The sequence below is a fragment of the Bufo gargarizans genome, chromosome 4 (assembly GCF_014858855.1).
Source record: "Bufo gargarizans isolate SCDJY-AF-19 chromosome 4, ASM1485885v1, whole genome shotgun sequence".
Lineage (NCBI taxonomy): Eukaryota > Metazoa > Chordata > Amphibia > Anura > Bufonidae > Bufo > Bufo gargarizans.
Genome location: NC_058083.1, coordinates 110,837,946 through 110,865,730, shown reverse-complemented (window position 1 = coordinate 110,865,730; position 27,785 = coordinate 110,837,946). Strand labels below are relative to the sequence as shown.

At 44.1% G+C, this 27,785-nt stretch overlaps 1 protein-coding gene across 2 annotated transcripts; it reads right to left on the bottom strand.

Moving 5' to 3' along the window:
• Positions 1–1,197: 1,197 nt before the first annotated feature.
• On the bottom strand, positions 1,198–27,785 carry ATG4B (autophagy related 4B cysteine peptidase). 2 transcript variants are annotated; one of them, XM_044291602.1, is made up of 13 exons: positions 27,752–27,785; positions 25,532–25,633; positions 23,078–23,149; positions 21,668–21,766; positions 16,393–16,491; positions 11,773–11,845; positions 11,608–11,687; positions 10,221–10,378; positions 9,946–10,024; positions 8,598–8,743; positions 4,815–4,871; positions 2,241–2,334; positions 1,198–1,260 (listed from the first exon to the last, which is right to left on the bottom strand). In XM_044291602.1, the coding sequence occupies exons 1-13, from the start codon at positions 27,777–27,779 to the stop codon at positions 1,202–1,204; spliced, it is 1,146 nt and encodes a 381-aa protein (XP_044147537.1). In that variant the 5' UTR covers positions 27,780–27,785; the 3' UTR covers positions 1,198–1,201. The 2 variants fall into 2 exon arrangements, with proteins under 2 accessions (XP_044147537.1, XP_044147538.1); XM_044291603.1 differs by having other exon boundaries at positions 27,721–27,772.

Here is a 27,785-nt window from a genome sequence, read left to right as displayed (position 1 = left end):
ACTAAACCTTGAATGAAATAAGCTATAAAGCTTTAATTTTAAGATTGATGTCCCCTATATGTCTAGCTGGGCACTAGCTCAGGAGGTTGAGCTTATCTTACCTGATCTCCATTGCAGATGGTAGTGACTAAGTTATGTAGCCTTGGTGTCCTAATTTTACCAAATTTACACAAGCATAGAATAAGAGAGAGAGTGCATGTCTTCTGAGAAACATATGAAGACCTTTTCTCTCCTTTTGATTGTAATATGGAAAGAAACAAACTTGATGAAAATCTGTTTTACTTTTTAACATTAGTATTCCTTTAATTGGATATTTCTTAAAAATATAGGCAGGTGGAGAAGCTTTTAATAACAAAAAATAAATTAGTTGAAGCCACAGCATGGCTCCATCCACTTATCTAGGCAACTTCTATACTGAAAGTTAGTAACAAGTCATCAACGAATACTTTCAGCTGATTTGCATAATTTCATGAATGCAAGGCTTAAAGGGGTTTTCCTAATTTTATAACGTAGTGGCATATTGCTAGAATACGCCATCACGGTATGACCGAAACCTTTTATGTTCTCCCTACATCGTGGGGCTCCTGGCCAAGTGGCTGTGCAGAGAACCGCAGTAAAGCCCCATTGATGCGAATGGCTTAGGCGCTGCACAGCAGTGCTACGGCCCCTCCTTTCTCATAATCGGTGGGGGTTCCAGGAGTCGGACCTAGCGATATTTCATCACTTTATTAAATGGGAAAACCCTGTAACGCTGAAACAATGGAGATATATCAAACAGACAACCACAGAAACTATTCATCACTGAAGGCAGTTAAAGGCGATACTGTAGAATTCTTCATCCCCGTAAACTTAGAAGAGGTGTTTGCCTTCTGATGGAATCGAATGAGAAAGGTTTACCCAGCCATGAATTGTGATAAGAGTCTTCCACATCTTCAAAATAGACTTCTGTCCATTAGGGCATCTTGCACATGGAATGTAACAAAACGGACTCCTTACAATTCACTGAATCCTGGAAGTGTCTGGGCGTCCTAGCAATAGGCACTGCATTACAATACAGGTCGCAACAGGGCTTAGTAAATTGGACAATTCTTATATCCAGCAATGTTTGTCGTTTTTAATGAACAAAAAAGCAGCAGTCTTCTAACTGTGGAATATTACACTTTTATATCCTTTACATCAGTCAAATAGTCTTTTTTCCTCTTCAAAAAGTTAAAATTTCAAATTCTTCATCTTCTGAGTCAAAGAATCTGTCAAGGCGGTCTGCACACAAGGATGATTATTTTAGAACAGGCAGGCATGGTAATTTCTCTGTCTAGTTATTATAGAAGTTTTTTAGCACAAAAAAAAAAAATTGTGGCAGCAGGCTTAGGCTACTTTCACACTTGCGGCAGTGTGATCCGGCGGGCAGTTCCGTCGTCGGAACTGGCCGCCGGATCCGCCGATCTGCCACTGACTGAAAGCATTTGTGAGACGGATCCGGCCTCACCTACTGATTGGTTGTGCAGACACTTCCTGGAGGTAGAGCAGTAGGAACCCAGGCAACGTCAGAATGGCAGCAGTAGGGGATTAGTAAGGGGAGCATCTGTTCTGTTTTAAAGCCACTTTGAGCCCACCTGCCACCATTTATTTACACTGGAATTTTTTTAAATATTTTTCTAACATTCTATTCAACCATTTCTTAGCTACGTTTCTGGAGAGTCTAGAGGACAACAAATGCGCCCACCTTCATGCTCCCAGGTGAGTTGTCACTGAGCTTTCATAAATCCTAGATGACAAATTTGCATGGGGGGGGGGGGGGGGGGGGTCATCAAAATTAGTGGGTTTCCAACTTTCGGCACCCCTGCCAAGCAGCTAGGAGTACAATATTATTGACCTATCCTCAAGACATGTCATCAATATCTGATTGGTGGGGTTCTAACAGCCGGCACCACTACTGATAAAGTGTTTGAAGAGGCTGGAGTGCTGTGGCTGCTTCTTAGGTCAGTGACATCACGTTCGTTACATGTCCTAGTTGCAGCTCAGTCCCATTCAATTGAATGGGTGTGGGCTGCAATACCAAGCACCGCCGCTAAACAATGGAATGCTGTAAAGAGCCCGCAGCACTCATCGGAGCACCACAGCCTCTTCAAATACTTGATCAGTGGTGGTGCTGGATGTCAGAAACCCACCAATCAGATATTGATGACTTGTCTTGAGGATACGTCAAATAACCCTAGTCCAAACAATATGAATGCACTTACCTGGAGTAATGTTTAGTACATCAGGATTGGACAGATGAGGCGGTAGCTGATCAACCACCTCAAACATAGGCAAAGATCCCGCAGGAAGTGATATCTGAAATCAGATATGTGATGGCATGAAGTGTGCCTTGTATACATTTATGAACAACTCGCTTAAGCTATGTTCACATGGCCAAAAAATGCTGCATACTCCATCATAAAACAGACATTTTACGCAACATAATACATGTTCAAAGTGCCACCAACAGTTTCCCATTGAGTCCAATCGGTCACAGCCTTATACAGGTCCTTCTAAAAAAATTAGCATATTGTGATAAAGTTCATTATTTTCTGTAATGTACTGATAAACATTAGACTTTCATATATTTTAGATTCATTACACACCAACTGAAGTAGTTCAAGCCTTTTATTGTTTTAATATTGATGATTTTGGCTACAGCTCATGAAAACCCTGAATTCCTATCTAAAAAAATTTGCATATCATGAAAAGGTTCTCTAAACGAGCTATTAACCTAATCATCTGAATCAACTAATTAACTCTAAACACCTGCAAAAGATTCCTGAGGCTTTTAAAAACTCCCAGCCTGGTTCATTACTCAAAACCGCAATCATGGGTAAGACTGCCGACCTGACTGCTGTCCAGAAGGCCATCATTGACACCCTCAAGCAAGAGGGTAAGACACAGAAAGAAATTTCTGAACGAATAGGCTGTTCCCAGAGTGCTGTATCAAGGCACCTCAGTGGGAAGTCTGTGGGAAGGAAAAAGTGTGGCAGAAAACGCTGCACAACGAGAAGAGGTGACCGGACTCTGAGGAAGATTGTGGAGAAGGACCGATTCCAGACCTTGGGAGACCTGCGGAAGCAGTGGACTGAGTCTGGAGTGGAAACATCCAGAGCCACCGTGTACAGGCGTGTGCAGGAAATGGGCTACAGGTGCCGCATTCCCCAGGTCAAGCCACTTTTGAACCAGAAACAGCGGCAGAAGCGCCTGACCTGGGCTACAGAGAAGCAGCACTGGACTGGTGCTCAGTGGTCCAAAGTACTTTTTTCGGATGAAAGCAAATTTTGCATGTCATTTGGAAATCAAGGTGCCAGAGTCTGGAGGAAGACTGGGGAGAGGGAAATGCCAAAATGCCTGAAGTCCAGTGTCAAGTACCCACAGTCAGTGATGGTCTGGGGTGCCATGTCAGCTGCTGGTGTTGGTCCACTGTGTTTTATCAAGGGCAGGGTCAATGCAGCTAGCTACCAGGAGATTTTGGAGCACTTCATGCTTCCATCTGCTGAAAAGCTTTATGGAGATGAAGATTTAATTTTTCAGCACGACCTGGCACCTGCTCACAGTGCCAAAACCACTGGTAAATGGTTTACTGACCATGGTATTACTGTGCTCAATTGGCCTGCCAACTCTCCTGACCTGAACCCCATAGAGAATCTGTGGGATATTGGGAAGAGAAAGTTGAGAGACGCAAGACCCAACACTCTGGATGAGCTTAAGGCCGCTATCGAAGCATCCTGGGCCTCCATAACACCTCAGCAGTGCCACAGGCTGATTGCCTCCATGCCACGCCGCATTGAAGCAGTCATTTCTGCAAAAGGATTCCCGACCAAGTATTGAGTGCATAACTGAACATCATTATTTGAAGGTTGACTTTTTTTGTATTAAAAACACTTTTCTTTTATTGGTCGGATGAAATATGCTAATGTTTTGAGATAGGAATTTTGGGTTTTCATGAGCTGTATGCCCAAATCATCAATATTAAAACAATAAAAGGCTTGAACTACTTCAGTTGTGTGTAATGAATCTAAAATATATGAAAGTCTAATGTTTATCAGTACATTACAGAAAATAATGAACTTTATCACAATATGCTAATTTTTTAGAAGGACCTGTATACATAGAGGGGAGTTTTTCCATATTTTCTGCAAAGCAGTTGGCTTTTGCAAATGTGCTGTCTCATAATGGATTACAAAAAGAAACCCAAAAAAACACAAACTGCTGTAAAAGCTTCTGGTCTTAGTCTGATATGGCTGCTTGTGTCTAGAGATTTAGATAAAGGATCCCTAATAAATCAATTTGTTTCCAAATGTTATGCTATAGACCAGGGATGCAATAGTGTTGAGCGAACGTGTGTTTTAAGTTCGGCGTCTAAAGTTCGGGTTCGAGTTATCGAAGTATCTTGTTATGGATTCCGCTACCACGGACCATAACGGAATTTAGAATCCATAACGGGATACTTCGATAATCCGAACCCGAACTTTAGATGCCGAACTTAAAACACAAAAGTTCGCTCAACACACAATGCAGTTCCGAGCATGCTCCATTCACACCTATGGGAATTTAGATTACCGTAAGTGTGCATGCTGGGAGCTGTATGTGCACAACAGCTGGAATGCTGGAGGTTGCTGACCTATGCTACAGTACAGTCCATTAGACTATAATACAGAGTCATATCTAGGCTTTCCTTCGTTCTGTACACTGCTATAGCCATCTAGCTTGTTGGTGACGCCCTAGCTACACTCTCCTGGGCAACAGGATATCCTGCGTCTGCGTGTAATTTTACTGGCTGTACTGACCTTTCTAATGCGCTTACACCAGTCATCAAAATCTTCTTCAGAACTGCAGAAGAATCCCTACAGTTAAAAAAAGGAATATAACCTTATATGGGATTTTCTTCAACGCCATTTCAATAATAATGTTACACATAGTGATCAGTTTTTTTTCTACTGTAATTTAAAGAGGACCTGTCACCACAAATTGCAATGCAATCTGAAAGCACCATGTTATAGAGCAGAAGTTGAACGGATTGATATATATTTTTGTGGGAAAAGATTAATTTTATCATTTACATATTTCCTTTGTCTAACAGCTATTGGTACAGGAGGGAGGTGTTATCGGTGAGTGACAGCTATATTTTATGCTCACTTATACACACAATGCCATCAATCACTGAAAACACCTCCTCCCTGTACCAATAGCTGTTCAAAGGAGATGTAAAAATCAAAAAGATATAAAATACACATTTTACTAAATAAATAAATAAATAAAAAATTATCAATCAGCTCAGCTTCTTCTGTTCTATTACATGGCTCCATTCACTTCAATAGGAGCAGTACTGCAGTAACTCCAGCTTAATCCACTACACACTGGATGGAGCTATGTAGTTCCAGCACCAGAACTATTACTGGCATGTACGCACATTCCTGAATCCATCTTGTGCGCATGTGCCAGGGAAAAAGAATAGTTCTGGACTCATCCAACAGCACTTTCCCCAGCCTGGGAGGAGGTGGAATGTCAGGTGACTGGGTTCCAGAGCAGTCGATCCATGCAACTTTCTTCCACAGGCAAGATATAAGTAGTTAAGGTGGGTTTGTGGGGCCTACTGGAAAAACTCCTTTAAATACTAAAGACCTATCTTTACTATAGGTCAGGGATCAGCAACCTCTGGCACTCCATCTGTTCTGAAACTACAACTCCCAGAATTCTCCTTTCACTTCTATGGGAGTTACAAGAATAGCAGAGTAAGTGTGCATGCTGGGAGTTGTAGTTTCACAGCAGCTGGAGCGCCGAAGGTTGCTGATCCCTGCTACAGGGATTCACCCCCCTTGACCTTTTTTTATGTTTTGTTACATTACAGCCTTAAATTCAATGTTCTGTTAATTGTATGTGATGGATCAGAACACAATAGTCTAAGTTGGTAATATTGGCATGTGTGTATATATTCACCCCCTTTGTTAGGAAGCCCATAAAAAGCTCTGGTGCAACCAATTACCTTCAGAAGTCACATAATGAGCGAAATGATGTCCACCTGTGTGCAATCTAAGTGTCACATGATCTGTCATTATATACACACACCTTTTTTGAAAGGCCCCAGAGACTGAAACACTTAAGCAAGAACCATCACTAACCAAACACTGCAATGAAGACCAAGGAATTCTCCATAGGGACAATGTTGTTAAGGCCCCATGCACACGGCCGTGTTTCACGGCCTGGATCCCTCCTGAGAGCAGGAGCGCACGGCGTCACTGGTTGCTATGACGCCGTGCGCTCCCTGCTGCCGCCGCAATACAGTGATACACTGGTATGATCTATACCAGTGTATTACTGTACTGTGCCGGCAGCAGGGAGCGCACGGCGTCATAGCAACCAGTGACGCCGTGCGCTCCTGCTCTCAGGAGGGATCCAGGCCGCGGTTCCACGGCCCGCACACGGCCGTGAAACACGGCCGTGTGCATGGGGCCTAAGAAGTACAAGTCAGGGTTAGGTTATAAAATAAAATCCAAATCTTTGATGATCCCCAGGAGCACCATCAAATCTATCATAACCAAATGGAAAGAACATGGCACAACAGCAAACCTGCCAAGAGGTGGCCACCCACCAAAACTCATGGACTGGGCAAGGAGGGCATTAATCAGAGAGGCAGCACAGAGAACTAAGGTAACCCTGGAGGAACTGCAGAGTTCCACAGCAGAGACTGGAGTATCTGTACATAGGACGACAATAAGGCCTCATGCACACAAACTTTGTTTCCGTTCCGTTTTTTGTTTTTTTTTGAGGATAGGATGCAGACCCATTCATTTCAATGGGTCCGCCAAAAATGTGGACAGTACACGATTTGCTGTCCGCATCAGTATGTCCGTTCCGTAGCCCCGCAAAAAAAATAGAACATGTCCTATTCTTGTCCGTTTTAGGCATTGTTACAATGGATCCGCCAAAAAAATGGATGGCATTTGGATGTCACGTTGTGAGTTTGCGAGACTCACAAAATTTATGGAGGAAGGTGCTCTGGTCTGATGAGACTAAAATTGAACTTTTCGGCCATCAAAGAAAACGCTATGTCTGGCGCAAACCCAACACATCACACCACCCAAACACCATCATCCCCACAGTGAAACATGGTGGTGGCAGCAGCATCATGGGGATGTTTTTAGCAGCCGGGACTGGGAAACTGGTCAGAGTTCAGGGAAAGATTAGGGGTGAATATTTTTGGAAGGCACTGTAGGTTATCAATATCAGAATGGTGGGGATCTGACTCCTGACACGGCTGCCAATCAATCCCCGTTGATCCTAAGGTGAGGGTAGATGCTGCTCAGATGGTAGTGTAATGGCAGCAGGGTTTTGTAGTTTGCAGCCTTTTCTGCAAAGTTGGGTTTCATCTGTCAGGGAAGGGTCGGAAGCTCCCCATACACAATAGACATTGTGTTTAACTTTGAAGGCGTATAGAGCCTTTAGGACCCTTTCACATGGGCGAGTATTCCGCGCGGATGCGATGCGTGAGTTGAACGCATTGCACCCGCACTGAATCCCGACCCATTCATTTCTATGGGGCTGTTCACATGAGCGGTGATTTTCACGCATCACTTGTGCGTTGCGTGAAAATCGCAGCATGCTCTTTTTTGTGCGTTTTTCACGTAACGCAGGCCCCATAGAAATGAATGGGGTTGCGTGAAAATCGCAAGCATCCGCAAGCAAATGCGGATGTGGTGCGATTTTCACACACGGTTGCTAGGAGACGATCGGGATGGAGACCCGATCATTATTATTTTCCCTTATAACATGGTTATAAAGGGAAAATAATAACATTCTGAATACAGAATGCATAGTAAAATAGAGCTGGAGGGGTTAAAAAATTAATAAAAATAATTTAACTCACCTTAGTCCACTTGATCGCGAAGCCGCCATCTCCTTCTGTCTTCATCTTAGCTGTGTGGAGGAACAGGACCTGTGGTGACGTCACTCTGGTCATCACATGATCTTTTACCATGGTGATGGATCATGTGATGACCAGAGTGACGTCACCACAGGTCCTGTTCCTCCACACAGCTAAGATGAAGACAGAAGGAGATGCCGGCTTCGCGATCAAGTGGACTAAGTCGAGTAAAATTTATATATATATATATATATATATATATATTTATTTTTTAACCCCTCCAGCGCTATTTTACTATGCATTCTGCATTCAGAATGCTATTATTTTCCCTTATAACCATGTTATAAGGGAAAATAATACAATCTACAGAACACCGATCCCAAGTCCGAACTTCTGTGAAGAAGTTCGGGTTTGGGTACCAAACATGCGCGATTTTTCTCACGCGCGTGCAAAACGCATTACAATGTTTTGCACTCGCACGTGTTCCCGCAACGCACCTGCATATTTTCCCGCAACGCCAGTGTGAAAGAGGCCTTACAGTCAACAAAAAAGAAACAAAGTATAAGTATAGATTTTAGCCCATTTGTATTAGAGTACGGTAACGGATATTTGTTGTGCATGGCAGCCTCTTGATTTATCAGTATGAACTGGTTGCTACAACTAACAGCACAATACTTTGACTTTTACAGTTCTTTAAAACCACACTTACCACAGCAATAGAGGGGTCAATCTCTGTTACGTGCATCCGGCATGGAGGATGCTGGCAGTGGAAGCTGTCATCTACTATATACCCTCCATCACTGGGCTCCACAGTTGGCTGTGTAGTGTGGGGATCTAGATAAATGAGTTCATCTCCTGATTGAGACATTACAATATAATAATGAATCATGTTAGTGAAGCAAAACTGCCTAGACATAGATATACGCAACCTAAAAAAAACAACTCATCATTAACTGTTCATATAACACCTCGCATAAGGGTGCCTACACATGCGTCAAAATCTGCTGTGTGTGAAGGTACCCTAACCAATTACATGCACATATTGGTTTGTCTGGCATTCAAATAGTGGCCTGTGGAGGTGCGGCCTGGCAATTAGCGGTAATCAGGTGGGTCCTCCTGCCTCATGTGCAAGACAGCCTCACAGTTAACTATAGGACTTTGTCAAGTGGCAATCCAACAGCAAGTAGAGTTTACTGATGGGATACTGCAGGAAAGGCTACCACATTCAGGGTAAGCCTGGGGGCTATACCTAGACTTTTTGTAGCACTGCTTTGATTTTAACTATGGAGTGACAGCAGCAGTGAACAATATTGTATACAAGTCAATTTACTCCAGCTGTACTGTGACAGTGAAAACACGTACAAATGCTTGCTCCTGATAATCGCCCTGTGTAAAGGTGGCCGTGATCACCTGATGAATGAGCAAACACGTGTTCATTAAGTGATCGTTTTTTTTGGTGGCACCAAAAATCATAGTCTCTAGGCGGCAGTTCTCTTTTGAAAACATGGATCTGCTGCCCAGAAATGAAGAATGTGCAATGGGAAGAACGACTGCAGTGATTTCCATGTAAATACAGCTCTTGCCTCCTCTTCTGATCAGGCAATTATTGGGAAGATTTTGTTTGTTCCAGATAATTGCCTGTAACATCAGTCCATGTACAAGGACCACTTGGCTTTGTGCATTTTGACTCATAATTTGGGGCACAAAACAGTTTTGCAAACTACATTGCCCATGCTTAGTTAAGGCTCTGTTACACAAAGTCTTTCACCGCTTCTACGGTTTGATCTGGGTTCGACATATGGCATTGTTTGTATTGTTTTTTTAATACATTAACTTTTCCATCACAGATGGTCCCACTGAAATGCACTGACATGGATCCCAAATACGCCCATGGTTATGATCCCTAGGGGTGATAAGCTCCTGTCTGGACCAAAATTTGTGGGAGTGCCCGTATACTTTCCTTAAAACTTCCCTTTGCCATTATAGTAACAAGTAAATGCATACATGATAAAGTTTAACAAGTGCAGCTCGGTTCTGGATACTGCAGCGCCACTTACCGACATAGCCTATGAAGTAATGAGCACTGTTTGGCCGACCACCAATAACTCCTAAAGACTGTGGCAGCATGAAGCAGTGCTGAAAAAGACAATTAAATACCACAGTTCATCACATGCAGCTACCATGAAGATGCAAGTAGTCACTGCCAGTAATGTTACAGTCTTCAGAGTTAATTCCCCCCCCCCCCCCCAAAAAATAGAGCGAATCTAGCCTTAGCAAAGTCAAAACTAGTAACAGATTTTTTTAAATTAAATAAATGTTAACAAAAGAATACCTTCAGGGTTTCGATGTATGCTTCATTGATCTCACTTAGGCCCAGCCGAAGGGGTATGAGTAATACTAGAGGCTTCCACTGGCGGTGTGAATCAGAGGCTCCAGTGTGACCATTACACAGCGGCCCAGAGTCACAGCTTCCCAATCTAAACAATCTCTCTGTAAAAAGGAAACGTCTCACTTTATGCTCGAATAGTTTTAATTATTATGATGAGGGAAAGCCTTATATAACTTCTTAGGGGCTAGGCAATGTTCACACTTTACTGCCCCATAAGGATAAAGCGTGGCAGTGACTTCATTTAAGCTTGTCCCCCAAAGATAAACCTTCACTTTAATGGCAAGGCATTCAGAACAGCAGAGCAGACCCCTTTTTTAAAAATGTACACATTTATCCTTAAGGCTATTATGAGTTATAGCCCCTACCTCCAGTCACATCTCAAAGAAACTTTGCAGAGGGGTGGGTAAAGAACTCATGCAATACCATATTCTGGCCAAGATTTGGGGGCTGCTTGTCGCCATGCCAAATATATCTGTATTGTAAAGGTAACATTTCACACTGCTCCAGAATCTGCAGTCATAGATTCACTCCAGGTATAGTGTGCAGCAGCGTCAGGAAATGAAACTGGCCTGGCAGCAGTCTGGTATGGCAGTCTAAATAATTTTAGGGGGCTACAGGAGCTTAGGGGTGGTGTGGTCCAGTGTCCGAATGATCTCAGGGATGGTCTGGTCCTGGGTCTGAATGAGCCGATGAGTGGCCCGGTCCGGGGTCCAAATACCCTCAGAGGTGGCCCGGTCCGGGGTCCAAATACCCTCAGAGGTGGCCCGGTCCGGGGTCCAAATACCCTCAGAGGTGGCCCGGTCCGGGGTCCAAATACCCTCAGAGGTGGCCCGGTCCGGGGTCCAAATACCCTCAGAGGTGGCCCGGTCCGGGGTCCAAATACCCTCAGAGGTGGCCCGGTCCGGGGTCTAAATACCCTCAGAGGTGGCCAGGTCCGGGGTCTAAATACGCTCAGAGGTGGCCTGGTCCTAGGGGTCTGGTTTGTTTTTCCATTAACAAATAATGTTACATCTGTTCTACAAATTTTATGAAACCTCAACAAGACAACATTTTTATTGCTGGTGTTTAGCTTGGACATTCAGCTGACTGCAAGAACCAGGGAAGTGGACCTTTACTAAACCTGAGTACTCTTGGTCTAGCGGAAGGTAAAAAAAAAAAAACACCATTTTGAATTAACGGGAAAAAGATACTAAAATGATATACAGGGATATTAATAGGGAATGCCCACTCCACTATCAGAAGTCAGAACACGCCATCATTACAGATGTAGAGCCTATGCACACACGTCTTTTGGTGTTGCTGCTTACTTTGATGTTGATTCCTTACTCACCTATCTCACCTGTCACAACAGTATTATCCATTGCTATGTGAACCGCCATCGAGCTCCACTGATCAAAATCAGCTAGCTTCCTGCAGTGAGAGAAAGAAGAAGACTGTATGTATGAGGTATGCCATTTCATGTCTGGGGGTAAATTATAACTGTGCTCTAAAATACCTCAGCACTTGTGCTACAGTGTTTGGACCGTACCACTGGCCAATGTATTTCCCTTCACCGACTCCCATCTGGGCTGTAATAGAGAGCGAATCATTACCACAAAGACCTATGAAGCAGCATTAATGGTGAAATACTGTGCATGGCCAGATAAGATCATTACTGTAAGAGATCGGTATGGCAGCCTATATTTCAGTCTTACATCATACATACCTGTACAGCAAGTCATGCCAGTCACACACCTACATATTATATCCACCAATTCAACACAAAGACCTGTTTTCTGCATTCACCTGCTGCTAAAACAATAGTGTAGATGAGAACTGTACTTAGGATTCAGTTCTATCACAGTCATTTTCACATCTGTCAGCAGATTTGTACCTACGACACTGGCTGACCTGTTACATGTGTGTTTGGCAGCTGTGTTGGTCCCATGTTTATATGTGTCCGCATTGCTGAGTAAAATGAAGTTTTAATATATGCAAATTAGCCTCTTGGAGCAACAGGGGCGTTGCCATTACACCTAGAGGCTCTGTTCTTTCTGCAACTGCTGTGCCCTCTGCACTTTGATTGCTAGGGCCCGGCAGTGAAAACATCATCAAGCCTGGCCCCGACTTCTCTCAAAGTCTCACGCTGCACCATGTACTTCGGTATCTACGGCATGCGCAGTACAGGAAAGAACTGCCAGCGAACTACTTTCACTTGAAGTATTTACGGCTACTTTCACATCTGCGTTTTATTGGATCCGTCAAGGATCAGCAAAAACGCTTCTGAACGGCTGCGTCTCTTCTGAACGGATCCAGTTGACTAAGATGGATCAGGCACTCTGTATAAGAAAACTGATCCAGCACCATTGACTTACCTAGTGTTTCATGCCTTAAAAAACGCGGCTTGCAACGCTTTTGTGTGCGTCATGGGAACGCAACGAAGCAGAACGGAATGCATTCCGGGCACTCTGTTCCCTTCAGTTCGTCCCCATTGACAATGAATGGCAACAAAACTGAATCCTGTGACAGAACGGGAAGGAAAACACAGATGTGAATGTAGCTTTAGGCAGGGTGCTGAATCTCCTTAAAGAGACCAGTCCGGTATGGAGACTTACTGGAAGTACTCCATGGTACGGAGACTTATTGGCAAGGCTCCATGGGAATGAATATGCAAAGAGGTATCTCCCAAGAACAAGAACCATCACCACCTACTGGAAGTGTCTCCCTATGACTCAAGATTCGATTTTCAAACAAGCCTTGGGATTTGACAAGGGACTTAGGGAGTCACTTCCAATAGGTGGCGCTGGTGAGATGGTTCTCGTTCTTGGGAGATGGAGCTATCGCTTTGCATATCCCTTGAAGTATATATTTCCCTATTATAATACAGCTATAAGAGTTACAGGTGATCTACCTGAAAACTTGCTTCTACTGGGGCCATTATTATGTAGAACTGTCCATTTAGGCCATGTTCACCATACAGCTGAAGTAGCACACACTGCACTGCATCATTTATGTGACTGACTCATACAATTCTTCATACAAGCCTTATTTTCAGTACAAGAATCCTGTGAGTATTTTAACTAAAAAACTAATCTTTATATTTTCTACTATCATTAGTCAAGACTACCTAAAATGTACAATACAAGGATCACTTCACAATATATAGAATTTCAAGATAATACATGTACAAAAACCTTTTACATCAGAAATGCAATTATGAAGATTTTTCAAGTCTAATGGACCCTTAACCTAAAATTAACCTGGAACTATTTACTACAAGAGGCTTTAAAGGCTATGAAAACCTTTGGGGCATTTTTTTATTATTTCATTTTACTCATTTTGGGATAAAAATCGTTTAGTTTTCTTTTCAACTGGTCTTCAAGGGGTTACACTTCAGCCTAGCTGCAGAGTATATGCTTTAAGGCCTCTTTCACACGAGCGTAGCGGATTGGCCCTGGATGCGGATTGGCGGATTCAGTGCGGGTGCTATGCGTTCACGTCACATATTGCACCCACGCGGAAAACTTGCTCGTGTAAAAGGGGCCTTAAGTGTTTTCCATATGAATATCTATATTTAAACAAAAAACATAAAATCCTGCAGTTTTCACATTGGCCACTAAGCCTAATAATATGCGCCACTTTTTGGTCTGTACAGATCACTTTACTGCAGTCATCTGCTTATCTGTCATGTTAATCCTGCCTGTAATGATATCACCTCTCTGTATAGATAAGACAGGATCCACCATTCACAATAAGTAATTGTCAAAGCTTCTCTATTCCTTCCTCGTACAATGACCTTTGCACAGCATGTCTATAAAACTCTCCCATAGAAGTCACTGAGGTCCCCTCCTGTCCATTGTGTCTAAGGCCCATGGGGCTGCCGTAAAGCAATGTTCTTAATGCTTTCTAAATGTTGTTAAGAACAGCTCAGGCAACATGGAAGAAACTGAATTAAAAAGTCTGCAATCAGAAAATAAAAACATTAGAAAAAAGGATGTGTGTTACTATCTGGTTTTAACGGTCAGATAAAAATTTGGGTGACACATTCCCTTTAAGTGTAGAGGAATATAGCCCTCATCGCTGAACTAACAGATCGAAAACACTCATTTAAGCCATATTCTTATCAGGTTGATAAGAAATGAGCTACAATGAGTGTTTATGAGCGGTCAGAAGTCCAGAGATAAGGCCTATACATGAGCCATCAGGGCTTCTATCTGACGGGACTCACTGTAGACAGAAAGCTCGACACTCTGCAAATACACAGAGACTGACATCCCTACAGAGAAAATGGCTGAAAGTTTTTAATAAAGACCAACTGAAAAAATAGATTTGTAGCCCAAAATAAGTAGAATGCAATGATAAAAACCATTTTCTCCCAAAGGGCCAAGCTGTCCATAGCCTTTAAGCTACTACCTAACCATGGTGTTACCTTTATTACCCATTGTGCTATGATGCACTTACTAGGTTCATTTTACTAAATGTAGCCCCATAATTTAAAGGAAATCTGCCACAAAACAGGCTAAGCAATTTTTAAAAAGAGTACCCGTCTTGTCCTAACAGCACTGAAACTGTCAGCGTACTTTACAGCCGCCACTTCACTGGTTCCGCCTCTGTTTTATATATTTTTTTCTCTTTCATTCTTAACCTCCATTTGCCCATAGTTAGGGCCATCATTAGTTTCAGCAGCCAATACTAGTGAAATGTCAGGTTGGCGGTCTCCATCTCCCAGTGTCAATGGAAAGTCACTTCAGTCACTGACACTGAGAAGTAGAGACCACCCACCTGTTAATTCGCTAGCATTGGGCATTGAAACAAGTGGCACAGAATAAAGGCTAATGAGGACGTTTCTATAAGAAGAAAAACCAGCGCCTGAATCTGTGAAGAGGCGGCTGTAAAAGGTATGCCGCCAGGGAATCTGTTGGCGCTAAAACACCCCCCAAACTAGCGCAAGCAGTCTATGGTGTAAGTGACGCCGAGTCCGATTTATATAATTTTTATCTTCATACTCTCATGCATTTTGACGCTGTACTCCCACAAACCAGCAATACATTTTACTGCTGATTTGTGGGAGTACAGCGTCAAAATGCATGAGAGTATGAAGATAAAAATTACATAACCGGACTCAGCGTCATTGACACTATTCACCACTTACTTTAGTTTGGGTGCCTTTCGGAGCGGATAGATTTCCTTTAACGTCTCATGCTGAGGTATGACATGTCTGCACTACTAACTGTCCCAGTGTCAGGTGCACTGTTATCACAGAGAACAAAACCATCATCCAGATCTGGCTATATTAAAGAGGACCTTTCATCAGTTTAGTCCTAGTCTAATTATGGTCTTACCTTATAGGGCGGCCCCCACTGATGTCTGGCCCATTTTTTTTTCCCAAAGACCCCAAACCCCTCCCCCCCCCCCCGTTCATCCGCTGTTGGCCCCGTTGATTTCGGCGCCTTATATTATAATGAGCCGCTCGTTTATACTAGGCGGAGACTCGCAGTTTCGCTGGGGGCTGTTCTCTTCTCCCTGGCTGTGAGCGCATTTAATGAGAGCGCACTGCTCTTACGCTCTTAGCCAGGGAGAATGAGCTCCTCCCTGGCTAAGAGCAGTGCGCTCTAATTGGATGCGCTCACAGCCAGGGAGAAGAGAACAGCCCCCAGCGAAACTGCGAGTCTCCGCCTAGTATAAGTGAGTCAGCTCATTATAATATAAGGCGCCGAAATCAACGTGACCAACAGCAGACGTGAGGGGGGTGGTGTTGAATCTTTGGAAAAAAAATGTGCCATGGCATCAGTGGGGGCAGCTCTATAAGGCAAGACCATAATTAGACTAGGACTAAACTGATGAAAGGTCCTCTTTAAAAATGTGGCTACAGAAACTATAAGAAAACCTAGGACAGCGCTGTCATCGTATAGTTCTAGCTGCCATCATTTATGAAAGTGGTTTCCCTCCTGTAATGAGTAATTACATTGAACCAGATAGCTCTTATTTTAGATTGAGCTGTGTAAAGAATCCTCCCAATGAATGAAATAGAAATCATATATGGATTCTGACACTTTAAAGATAGAAGGGAATCTTTTCATACACAGTCATACTGCTAACAGTAAAATGCATTGTCTCACCCACACAGGTCTCTCACCAATCTGATGTATGGAGTAATAACTATCTTTCTTGTCTAGAAAAGCAGTCAGGATGCTGAGGTACTCTCCAGTTGGTGTTTTTTTATCCCACCTCCATTCTAAAAAAAAATAAGAATATACACATTGGTTAATCTGTAGTGAATGTAATCCTCTTACCAGTGTCTGTATTTGTGAGTTATAACCTCCCTTCTGTTTCTCAGCTGTGCCATGTGATCAGCAATCAGACTTTCTAAATAACACAGCATCTTATGTGTGGACAGGAAGTCAGTTGCTCTATGTATTCCTAAGGGAGCCTCAATGTCAGTCTCATAGGAATCAATAGAGAAGTAACTGACTTCCTGTCCTGTGTCAGTTGGAGATCAGAGAAGATTACATTCTCCACAGATCACATCATGTACCTTTCTAACAGGTCAGAGAATAAACATTTTTGTGGAGTTCTTCTTTAAAGGGCTTCTCCGGGAATTAAGAAAATGGAAATACTTAAAGGGATCTGTCACCTAGTTTGAGCATATGAGGCTGTTACCATTGCAATGTTCAATAAACTACCTTCTGTCCAGCAAGCGTCGTCTTTCTTTTTTTCATATTGTCATTTAGATAAAAAAGCCTTTTTTGTGGTTATGCTAATGAACCTTCAAGGTGCCTGGATGGGCGTTATTCCTCTCCTCTAGAGCCCAGTAAGGCCCCCCTGCAGTGCCCAGCCCGCCCAAATTTCAAGCCCAGCACGCATCCTCATAAATACATTTCCTCCCACAGCCGAGCTGAGCGGCGCCACCCCTCTCCGCTACGTCATATAATTTATTCAACATACAGTTGCAAGAAAAAGTATGTGAACCCTTTGGAATTTTATGGATTTCTGCACAAATTGGTCATAAAATGTGATCTGATCTTCAACTAAGTCACAACAATAGACAATCACAGTCTGCTTAAACTAATAACACACAAATAATTAAATGTTACCATCTTTTTATTGAACACACCATGTAAACATTCACAGTGCAGGTGGAAAAAGTATGTGAACCCCTAGACTAATTACTTCTCCAAGAGCTAATTGGAATGAGGTGTCAGCCAGCTGGAGTCCAATCAATGAGATGAGATTGGAGGTGTTGGTTACAGCTGCCCTGCCCTATAAAAAATATACACACCAGTTCTGGGTTTGCTTTTCACAAGAAGCATTGCCTGATGTGAATGATGCCTCGCACAAAAGAGCTCTCAGAAGACCTACGATTAAGAATTGTTGACTTGCATAAAGCTGGAAAGGGTTATAAAAGTATCTCCAAAAGCCTTGCTGTTCATCAATCCACAGTAAGACAAATTGTCTATAAAAGTAGTAAGTTCAGCACTGGTGCTACTCTCCCTAGGAGTGGCCATCCTGTAAAGATGACTGCAAGAGCACAGCGCAGACTGCTCAATGAGGTGAAGAAGAATCCTAGAGTGTCAGCTAAAGACTTACAAAAGTCTCTGGCATATGCTAACATCCCTGTTAGCGAATATACGATACGTAAAACACTAAACAAGAATGGATTTCATGGGAGGATACCACAGAGGAACCCATTGCTGTCCAAAAAAAACATCGCTGCACGTTTACAATTTGCACAAGAGCACCCGGATGTTCCACAGCGGTACTAGCAAAATATTCTGTGGACAGATGAAACCAAAGTTCAGTTGTTTGGAAGAAACACACAACACTATGTGTGGAGAAAAAGAGGCACAGCACACCAACATCAAAACCTCATCCCAAATGTGAAGTATGGTGGTGGGGGCATCATGAGTTGGGGCTGCTTTGCTGCATCAGGGCCTGGACGGATTGCTATCATCAAAGGAAAAATACATTTCCAAGTTTATCAAGACATTTTGCAGGAGAACTTAAAGGGACTCTGTCACCAGTTTCTAACCCCCCCTTTTATAACTATGGTTCTCTCCATGGTCCCCTTCTCATTACAAAGCTGTTGTTATAAGTTAAATCCGCCGTGTAGTTTTCATAAAAATCGCTTTTATCTAACCTGTCAATCTTCAGGATAAGGTGCCCAGGGCGTTTCTGATGGTCTGAATCTGCCGCTCTTCGCCGCCGCCGTTGGTGCCCAGCTCCTCCCATGATCCTTTCAGCGCCACCTCGATGTAATGCAATCCGCCTCCGGCTCTCCTCAGTGCCCCCTCCTCCTTTGCAAAGATCTCGCGCGTGCGCACAGGCCTGTGCCTGATGCGCCCGTGCGGACGTTTAGATTCTGCCTCGTGGAGCGAAGCGCGCGTTCGCGCATGTTCGCGCGCGTTCGCGCATGTTCGCGCGTATGCGCACTTCGCTCAACGAGGCAGAATCTAAACGTCCGCACGGGCGCATCAGGCACAGGCCTGTGCGCACGCGCGAGATCTTTGCAAAGGAGGAGGGGGCACTGAGGAGAGCCGGAGGCGGATTGCATTACATCGAGGTGGCGCTGAAAGGATCATGGGAGGAGCTGGGCACCAACGGCGGCGGCGAAGAGCGGCAGATTCAGACCATCAGAAACGCCCTGGGCACCTTATCCTGAAGATTGACAGGTTAGATAAAAGCGATTTTTATGAAAACTACACGGCGGATTTAACTTATAACAACAGCTTTGTAATGAGAAGGGGACCATGGAGAGAACCATAGTTATAAAAGGGGGGGTTAGAAACTGGTGATAGAGTCCCTTTAAGGCCATCTATCCACCAGCTGAAGCTCAACAGAAGATGGGTGTTGCAACAGGACAACGACCCAAAGCATAGAAGTAAATAAACACAGAATGGCTAAAACAGATGAAAATAAGTCTTCTGGAGTGGCCCAATCAGAGTCCTGACCTCAACCTGATTGAGATGCTGTGGCATGACCTCAAGAAAGCAATTCACACCAGACATCCCAAGAATATTGCTGAACTGAAACAGATCTGTAAAGAGGAATGGTCAAACATTACTCCTGACCGTTGTGCACGTGTGATCTGCAACTACAGGAAACGTTTGGTAGAAGTTATTGCTGCCAAAGGAGGGTCAACCAGTTATTAAATCCAAGGGTTCACATACATTTTCCACCTGCACTGTGAATGTTTACATGGTGTGTTCAATAAAAACATGGTAACATTTAATTCTTTGTGTGTTATTAGTTTAAGTAGACTGTGATTGTCTATTGTTGTGACTTAGTTGAAGATCAGATCACATTTTATGAAGGGTTCACATACTTTTTCTTGCAACTGTATGAACCTTGCTTCATCCTTTCTTGCGCATGAAATCGTGCGCAGCCGCAGTATCGCTGACTGCCTGCACCTGTCCGATCCTACGGCTCCTGAGGGCAACAGCCTCAATAGAGTCACTGGGCATGCACCGAGCCCAGCGACATAATCAGAGCGCTGTTGCCTCAGGAGCCGTAGGATCGGACAGGCGCAGGCAGTCGGCGATACTGCGGCTGCGCGAGTTTTCATGCGCAAGAAAGGATGAAGCAAGGTTCATATGTTGAATAAATCATATGACGTAGCAGAGGGGGCGGCGCCGCCGCTCAGCTCGGCTGTGGGAGGAAATGTATTTATGAGGAGGCGTGCTGGGCTTAAAATTAAGGCGGGCTGGGCACTGCAGGAGGGCGTTACTGGGCTCTAGAGGAGAGGAATAACGCCCATTTGGGCACCTTGAAGGTTCATTAGCATAACCGAAAAATAGCTTTTTTATCTAAATGACAATATGAAAAAAAGAAAGAAGACCCTTGCTGGAAAGAAGGTAGTTTATTGAACATTGCAATGGTAACAGCTTAATATGCTAAAACCTGATGACAGATTCCCTGTAAACATTACTTTATTATAAATATATTCCAAAATACTTTTCATTAGTTATAATGGCTCGTTTTGTCTAGGGAGCAATCATTAGGAGAAAAAAAATGGCCACCGTCCTATTAGTAGACACAAAACCTGTCCTAATCTCACAGCAGGACAAGTTACTTTACAACACTGAACTAAAGAGCTGCCTCAGCCTTCTCTCTGCTCTGCTTGTCAGGGATTATGATCCTGAATACAGCTGATAAGATCTTCAACTGAATCTCTGGGCGAATGTAGTTCATAAGGAGACATGAAGTACAGAGAGGACGGACAGGACACACTATGGTAATTTGTTGCTGTGGTAATGGAGACAGCATACAAGAGCTGCTGCTCATTAGCCACACCACCACCTCCTCTCTGTACTTCATGTCTCCTCATGACCTTCATTCCTATAGAGATTTAGCTGAAGATCTTATTAAACTGTATTCAGGATCATAATCCCAAACAGTAGATTACAGAAGAGGATGAGGCAGCTCTTTAGCTCCGTGTTCTGAAGTAACTTGTCCTGCTGTGTAATTAGGACAGGTTTTGTATCTACTAATAGGACGGCGGCCATTTTATTTCTCCTAATGATTGCTCTCTAGACAAAACAAGACATTATAACTAATTAAAGGAATTTGGGAATATATTTATAATAAAGTAATACTTAAAGTATTTTAATTTTCTTAATTCTTGGAGAACCCCTTTAAGCAAGCATTCTTAGGGGATGTTCACACAGCAACTTTTCAAGCTGAATTTTGGCGGACAGCTGTGCCATAATTTTGCCGAAAACCCGCCAGCGGTTAAATCCTCTCTGCCTCCTATACATCTCAACCGGAGGCAGTGCTGAGGATTGCAGAGTGAGAAGGACATGTCCCTTCTTGATGCTGCTTTGGCTTTAAGCCGCCGCTTCGCGATCCTCAACGCTGCCTCCCATTGAGTTGCATGGGAGGCAGAGAGGACATGGCTGCCTGCAGGTTTTCAGCAAAATTGTTCACCTATCTCCAGAACAGGCCCTTGAAAGTGAAGGAAAGCACACTACGCATGTGCAGCTGCATTCTATTCATTTCTATGGGAGTGCCGAAAATAGCTGAGGGAGAGGGCTAGGCTATTTTTGGAAGTCTCATAGAAATGGAGAGGGCATTGATTAAGTGCGGCCACCGCTAAATTCAGTTCTATGGGACTTTCGGAGATAGAAGAACCAGTGCTCTGCTATTTTCGTTCGTGCCATAGAAATGAATGGAGGGCGGCCACATATGCACAGCTGCCCTCCACTCACTTTGGGGGGTACTGTACTGGAGATAGGTGCGGGTCTCACTTCTGGGACTTGCACTTATCTGTCATATGCCACTAATGTCTAAGATGAGACAACCCCCTTTAAGTTCAATCCACAATTCAAGAAACTATACCATACAAGAGACCCCACCGTTTAATTCACCAAAATTCAGTCAACGATGTTACCAAAAATGAGCCTACTGCATCTTACCTCGTCCTATATGCCTACAGATCAAAGCCTGAGAAAAAATCATCTGCCCACATCGCAGCATGCAGCCCCAGCCAGTGTCGGAAGTTGGCCCAGTTCCACCTAGAAAGAGAATATCTACCGGTAATGTATTGTTTTTTTCCCCAACTACATTTAGATGAACACACACTTATTTCTGACCACGGCTTTTCATCTCCACTGTGTTTTGCTATGCTGGGTACCAGGAGAAATATAAAATGGGACAGTGAGTCAGACTGTGAGTCACAAGAATATGTTGTGCTATTTAAAATGATTTACAATCAGGAAACCAGAGATTGCAGGTAGCAATCAATAAAATCAATGACTGTGTGCTGAGAACCCTGGTAACTGTCTGGGCTTCTGATGTGGCAGCTTTAAGTGGTCTGACCAAGCATAAATCAACTGTCAGCAGTATTTTTGTCTTTACTAAGACACAGTAATGCAAAAAACAAACAAAAAAATCCTACATCCCCTGCCACTCCAGTGCCCCCATTGCTCTTTGATGCTGACCTGCACTGACAACGATGTGACTACCGACACATGACTACTGGAGTCAATTAGTGGACAGCGTTTGGTTTCAGTGGTCAAGTGCAGGTAGTCACAACGTCATCACTGTAGGACAGCAACAGAGACCAGAGAGAGCACCAGAGTGGCAGGGGATTGTCCAGGTACGTTACAATTCGGCCAGATATCTGCAAACGCTCATTCCCAATAACTGGCCAGTGATCCCCAAATGAACAAGCAAATGCTTATTCACTGGGTGATTGTGTCTTACGGCCAGGACCTATAATTATCGCTGCCCAGCAGCAATAAAACTGTACGGGGAGAAGACTGCTGCATTTAAATGCAGCTCTCATCTCCTTGATGATCAGGCAATTATCGGAAACGTTTTGCTCATTCCCAATAACTGCCTGCTGAATCAGTCAAAAAGTATTTACTTTGTTATTTTATCATGTTCTCTGCTTTCCACTTTAACCTTTAACTGCTTTTTGCATTTATACACAGTGACACTGCGCGACAGGAACAATTTACTAAAAGAAAACAAAAAAAAAAAACTCCTAAAAACTCGATGCAGAACTTATACACTGTGTTATGTGTAGTGAGGACCTAAGGAGCAGCGCTTGTCATGGGGATTGAGACCAAAAATAATCCATGTGTCATGAACTGCCCCCCCTCAGTTCCTGCATTTGCCTATACTAGAACCCAAAAAGCTGTCCCTGAGATCTCCTGCACAGGACCGCGTATAGTGCAATTAACACTAAAGAACCATTTAACAAAAAGGAACTGCATATCTAAGCAGCTCGTGAAAACTAAGGAAGCAGGCGAAAGGCTATATGCCATTTTTGGTAGAGGCACGAATACATGTTCTATTCTGTATCTCTAGATCACTCATACCTATTGCTGGAAAGTTCCGTCGGTAAGTAAACCACAGTCTGGATGTCACATCATTCAGAAGATCCTCCTTTTCTGCATGAAAACATTAGAAATAAAGTTAGAAGAGAGTCCCTTCAAAATCTTCATAATCCTGGGCTGGTCACACGTGGTTTCACACGTGGTCTCACTTTACTGCTCGACACAGTGGGATTATGAGAGTTTCTGACAACTGGATGTTATCAGAAGCGACAGAAAGCAGTAACCAGTGCATGGCTGATGGTTAAGCTGGCCATACGCATTAGTCTTTTGTTAGCTGACACTCTAATGTGTGCGGGGAGCTCTCGACACTCACCCGACAGATGATGTTGTGGAGACAAGTATCAGGCAAAATTAATTTTTTTACCCGATCCTTTAATTCTCCCGGGAGATAATCCACTCTGCTCTCCCCATAAAATACATATACACATTCAGACAATCCAAACGTGTATAGGGGAGCTGGAAGGGAATCAGGAGAGGCATCAGTCTGCAGAAGGATCGTTTAGGCCAACAGCTATTGAATGTATATGGGTGCATTTAGGGTACTTTCACACTTGCGGCAGGACGGATCCGACAGGCTGTTCACCCTGTCGGATCCGTCCTGCGGCTATTTCGCCGTGCCGCCGCTCCGTCCCCATTGACTATAATGGGGACGGGGGCGGAGCTCCGGCGCAGCACGGCGGTGCACGGAGAAAGGGAGCCGGACTAAAATTACTGCATGTCAGGCTTTTTAGTCCGGCTGCCTTTCTCCGTGCACCGCCGTGCTGCGCCGGAGCTCCGCCCCCGTCCCCATTATAGTCAATGGGGACGGAGCGGCGGTCCGGCGGCACGGCGAAATAGCCGCAGGACGGATCCGACATGGTGAACAGCCTGTCGGATCCGTCCTGCCGCAAGTGTGAAACTAGCCTTAGAAATGAGAATTGTGATAAGAGGCTGGAGGACGTTAAAGGGAATCTGTTGATGTTTTGCTGCTCTCACTGAGGGCAGCATAAAGTAGTGACGGACAGATTTCAGTTGTCTATCATTCATAAGCTATAATTAAGTGGTTGCTGAGAACCAGCATTATAATCCTTGCATCTTGGGCCTGGAAAAGAGTCACGATTATTACCTTCTGCTGACTGGCATTTCTGGCCTAAATTTCCTCCCTAGGGAAAAACTGCCAATAATCAGCAGGCGGGCAAGGACAGCAGGAGCTCATGAAAAACCATGACCCTCCTCAGGCACAAGTAAGGGCTCTTTCACACGGGCGTTGCGGGAACATGTGCGATTTTTCCGCGCGAGTGCAAAACATTGTAATGCGTTTTGCACGCGCGTGAGAAAAATCGGCATGTTTGGTACCCAAACCCGAACTTCTGTGAAGAAGGGATCGGGCTTGGGATCGGTGTTCTGTAGGTTGTATTATTTTCCTTTATAACATGGTTATAAGGGAAAATAATAGCATTCTGAATACAGAATGCATAGTAAAATAGCGCTGGAGGGGTTAATAAATAATAATTTAACTCGCCTTAATCCACTTGATCGTGCAGCCCGGCATCTCTTCTGTCTTCTTTCTTTGCTGTGTGCAGGAACAGGACCTGTGGCGACGTCACTCAGGTCATCACACGGTCCATCACATGATCCATCACCATGGTAAAAGATCATGTGATAGATCATGTGATGACCGGAGTGACGTCACCACAGGTCCTTTTCCTGCACACAGCAAAAAAAGAAGACAGAAGAGATGCCGGCTGCGCGATAAAGTGGACTAAGGTGAGTTAAATTATTTTTAGGGTTTTTTTTAACCCCTCCAGCGCTATTTTACTATGCATTCTGTATTCAGAATGCTTTTATTTTCCCTTATAACCATGTTATAAGGGAAAATAATAATGATCGGGTCTCCATCCCGATCGTCTCCTAGCAACCGTGCGTGAAAATCGCACCGTATCCGCACTTGCTTGCAACCCCATTCATTTCTATGGGGCCTGCGTTACGTGAAAAACGGACAAAATAGGGCATGCTGCGATTTTCACGCAGCGCACAAGTGATGCGTGAAAATCACCGCTCACGTGAACAGCCCCATAGAAATGAATGGGTCGGGATTCAGTGCGGGTGCAATGCGTTCAACTCACGCATCGCATCCGCGCGGAATACGCGCCCGTGTGAAAGGGTCCTAACTCTTTTTCAGGCCTGGGATGCAATGATTATGATGTTGGTTCTCAGCTACAGATTAAAAGGCTATTCTTGTATAAATGCTGGGAATGCCAGCTTTCAAACAAGACCAGTTCCATGCGTCTAGCTGCTACCATTCCGGAGATACCGGCAGCTAAAGCTCAGCTCGTGCAGCCGTTAAAGTACTTTTCCCACAGCCTGAGCTGAGCTCGGGCAGAACATAATGGAATAAAGGGAATATTAAAAGGAGTTTATGAGATACAGAGAAGAATCTGAGATGTAATTGTATACCTGTTAACGCACTGTATTTTTTTCCCAATATCCAGACAGGCTCTGAAGTTTCAGGAAAGTCCGGGGTATCAGCGAACCGCAGAGTGTCATATGTAAGTGTTGCTAAAAATACATAAAACACAGATCATGATTGACAAAATCATCAAATCCAGCAGTCACTAGAAAACAAAAGTGACATTGTGGTTTTGTCAACCAATACCCAATCAAAGGGATGTGCCAACCGATATCTAAAAGTCTATGGCACCTCTGCACTAGAGCGAGGCCCCAAAACAAATGGATGGAGCCTAAATGGAGAACGGAGAGCTGCCCATTCGTTAGGTAGCCGGCAGCTGACATCTATGTCAGCCGGCTTCGGACCGTATGCGGAACCATTCACTTTAATGGGTCCGCAAAAAATACGGAAGTTAATCTGTGTGAATTCCATTTCCGTATGTCTGTATTTCCTTTCTGCAAAAAATAGAAAATGTCCTATTATTGTCCCGATTACGGACAAGGATAGTCCTGTTCTATTAGGGGCCAGCTGTTCCGTTCCGCAAAATACGGAATGCACAGGGACGTCATCTATATTTTTTGCGGATCCTTTTTTTTGGGACCACAAAATACATACAGTCGTGTGCATGAGCCCTAATAGGTACATGTGAAGTTTTGCTTTACGCCGATTTGATTAATGTAATCCCACATTATTGTGTCTGCTGATAATAAACTACTCTGCAGGGCAATGTTCCCCGGAGAAAGACACCTGGAAACATTGGATCTACCTCTTTCTTTATCTCCAATGCGTCGTAAAGGAATCAATCTGAACCAAGCTGACAGACTCGGAGACCCTTTGAAGTCTCTCCCAAATTCTAGAGAAGAGGGTTTATATAACATCAGTCATTTATATCCCTGCTCGTTCTGAGCTTTGAAGTCCAGAAGTCAGTCCTATCTGGCCTCCCCTCTATGGCTGTGTATACAGAGCTGTCAGTCACTGATAGGACCGTCTCCTGGACTTCTAAGCCCAGAATGAGCAAGGATGTTAATTAACAAAAAACACAAGTTCTACAGAATCTTTTCTGATAAAACTATACATCAATCTGCTTAGCTCTTCCTACTCTATAACCTGCTGCCTGCAGATGGTGCCAGGTTCCCTTTAAAGGGATTGTCCCAGCTCAGAGTTTCCATAGTGAGACTGGACTATGCACTGACCCAAGGTGGTTGGGCTCACAAGTGGGCCAGCGCTCCGCTTTATCCATAAATCCCATTGTAGTGAATGAGAGCTACTTAAAGGGGTTCTCCGGGTTCAGGCTGAGCCCAGATATCAGCTGTTCTTTATTCTTTCACTCTATGTGAGTGCAGCAGTTCTTTGCTCCGATGCTCCCCTTTGCCTTTCGCTGAGTCAGGCAGGGTCTGTTTGTTCAGGGCTTCTCCTCACTATGCTGTAGTATAGTGTAGTACCTTTCTCCAAGACAGCGCTATAGACCCCCAATCTGCGCCGGTGATGTCACCGCGCTCACTGCAAGGCGGGAGTCTCCACCTAGCATAGTGATGTGAAGCCCGGGCTGTCACCGGCAGTAAACAAACAAGGCTGCCCTGCACGGTGCTCCGATGCGTAAAAAAGAATATATATATATATATATATAAAAAATATATGTTCAGCCCTGGAACCGGACTACACTGCTTTCATAACTCCCGCTTACGCCAGCGGCATAGCGTGCTGGGCTACGCTGTTTGTATGGCTCCCACTGACTGAAATGGGATTTATGGAAACAGAGCAGCGCTGGCTCGCTCAGCACTTATCTCGCCATGGATAAGATAGGCTGGGACAAGCCTTCTAATGCAGAATCCCCTGGCAGGGTGTATTACAATTGGATTTCTACACTGCCACAATACTGGCAGCTCCAGGCTGTCCTGTACCCTATGTATTAACCCCATCCTGTCATCAGAGAATAGAGCTGTGATCATCACCCCGTGTATAATGAGGCAATATGAACCAGAAGGGGGCGCTCTACACTGAACCGATAACTAAGCTAGTAGGCTATAACACAGTACTATGGTTGTGGACAATAGGCCTGGTGAGGAAATATAGGGCAGACCACGGACTGTCCGCCGCGCCCCGGTCCCCCCGGCGCTCCCCATACACTTCTATGTGACAATCAGCCTATAAGACACATAGGGAAGAACCTGAACTGACAGCCCAACGCTGAACTCACCTGCGTCCATCATTCCCTTCCTCTCACTGACCTGCTGACGTCACCGCATCACGTGACATTCCCAG

Bases quoted from the DNA above. Each gene is read 5' to 3' on its own strand.
- ATG4B (XM_044291602.1), bottom strand. From the start codon at position 27,779: ATGTCACGTGATGCGGTGACGTCAGCAG. The intron at 8,744-9,945 runs GTAAGTGGCGCT...TGTCTCAATCAG, and splicing joins TTACTTCATAGGCTATGTCG to GAGATGAACTCATTTATCTA. The intron at 1,261-2,240 runs GTAAGTGCATTC...CCTTGTGTGCAG, and splicing joins TGTACTAAACATTACTCCAG to ACCGCCTTGACAGATTCTTT.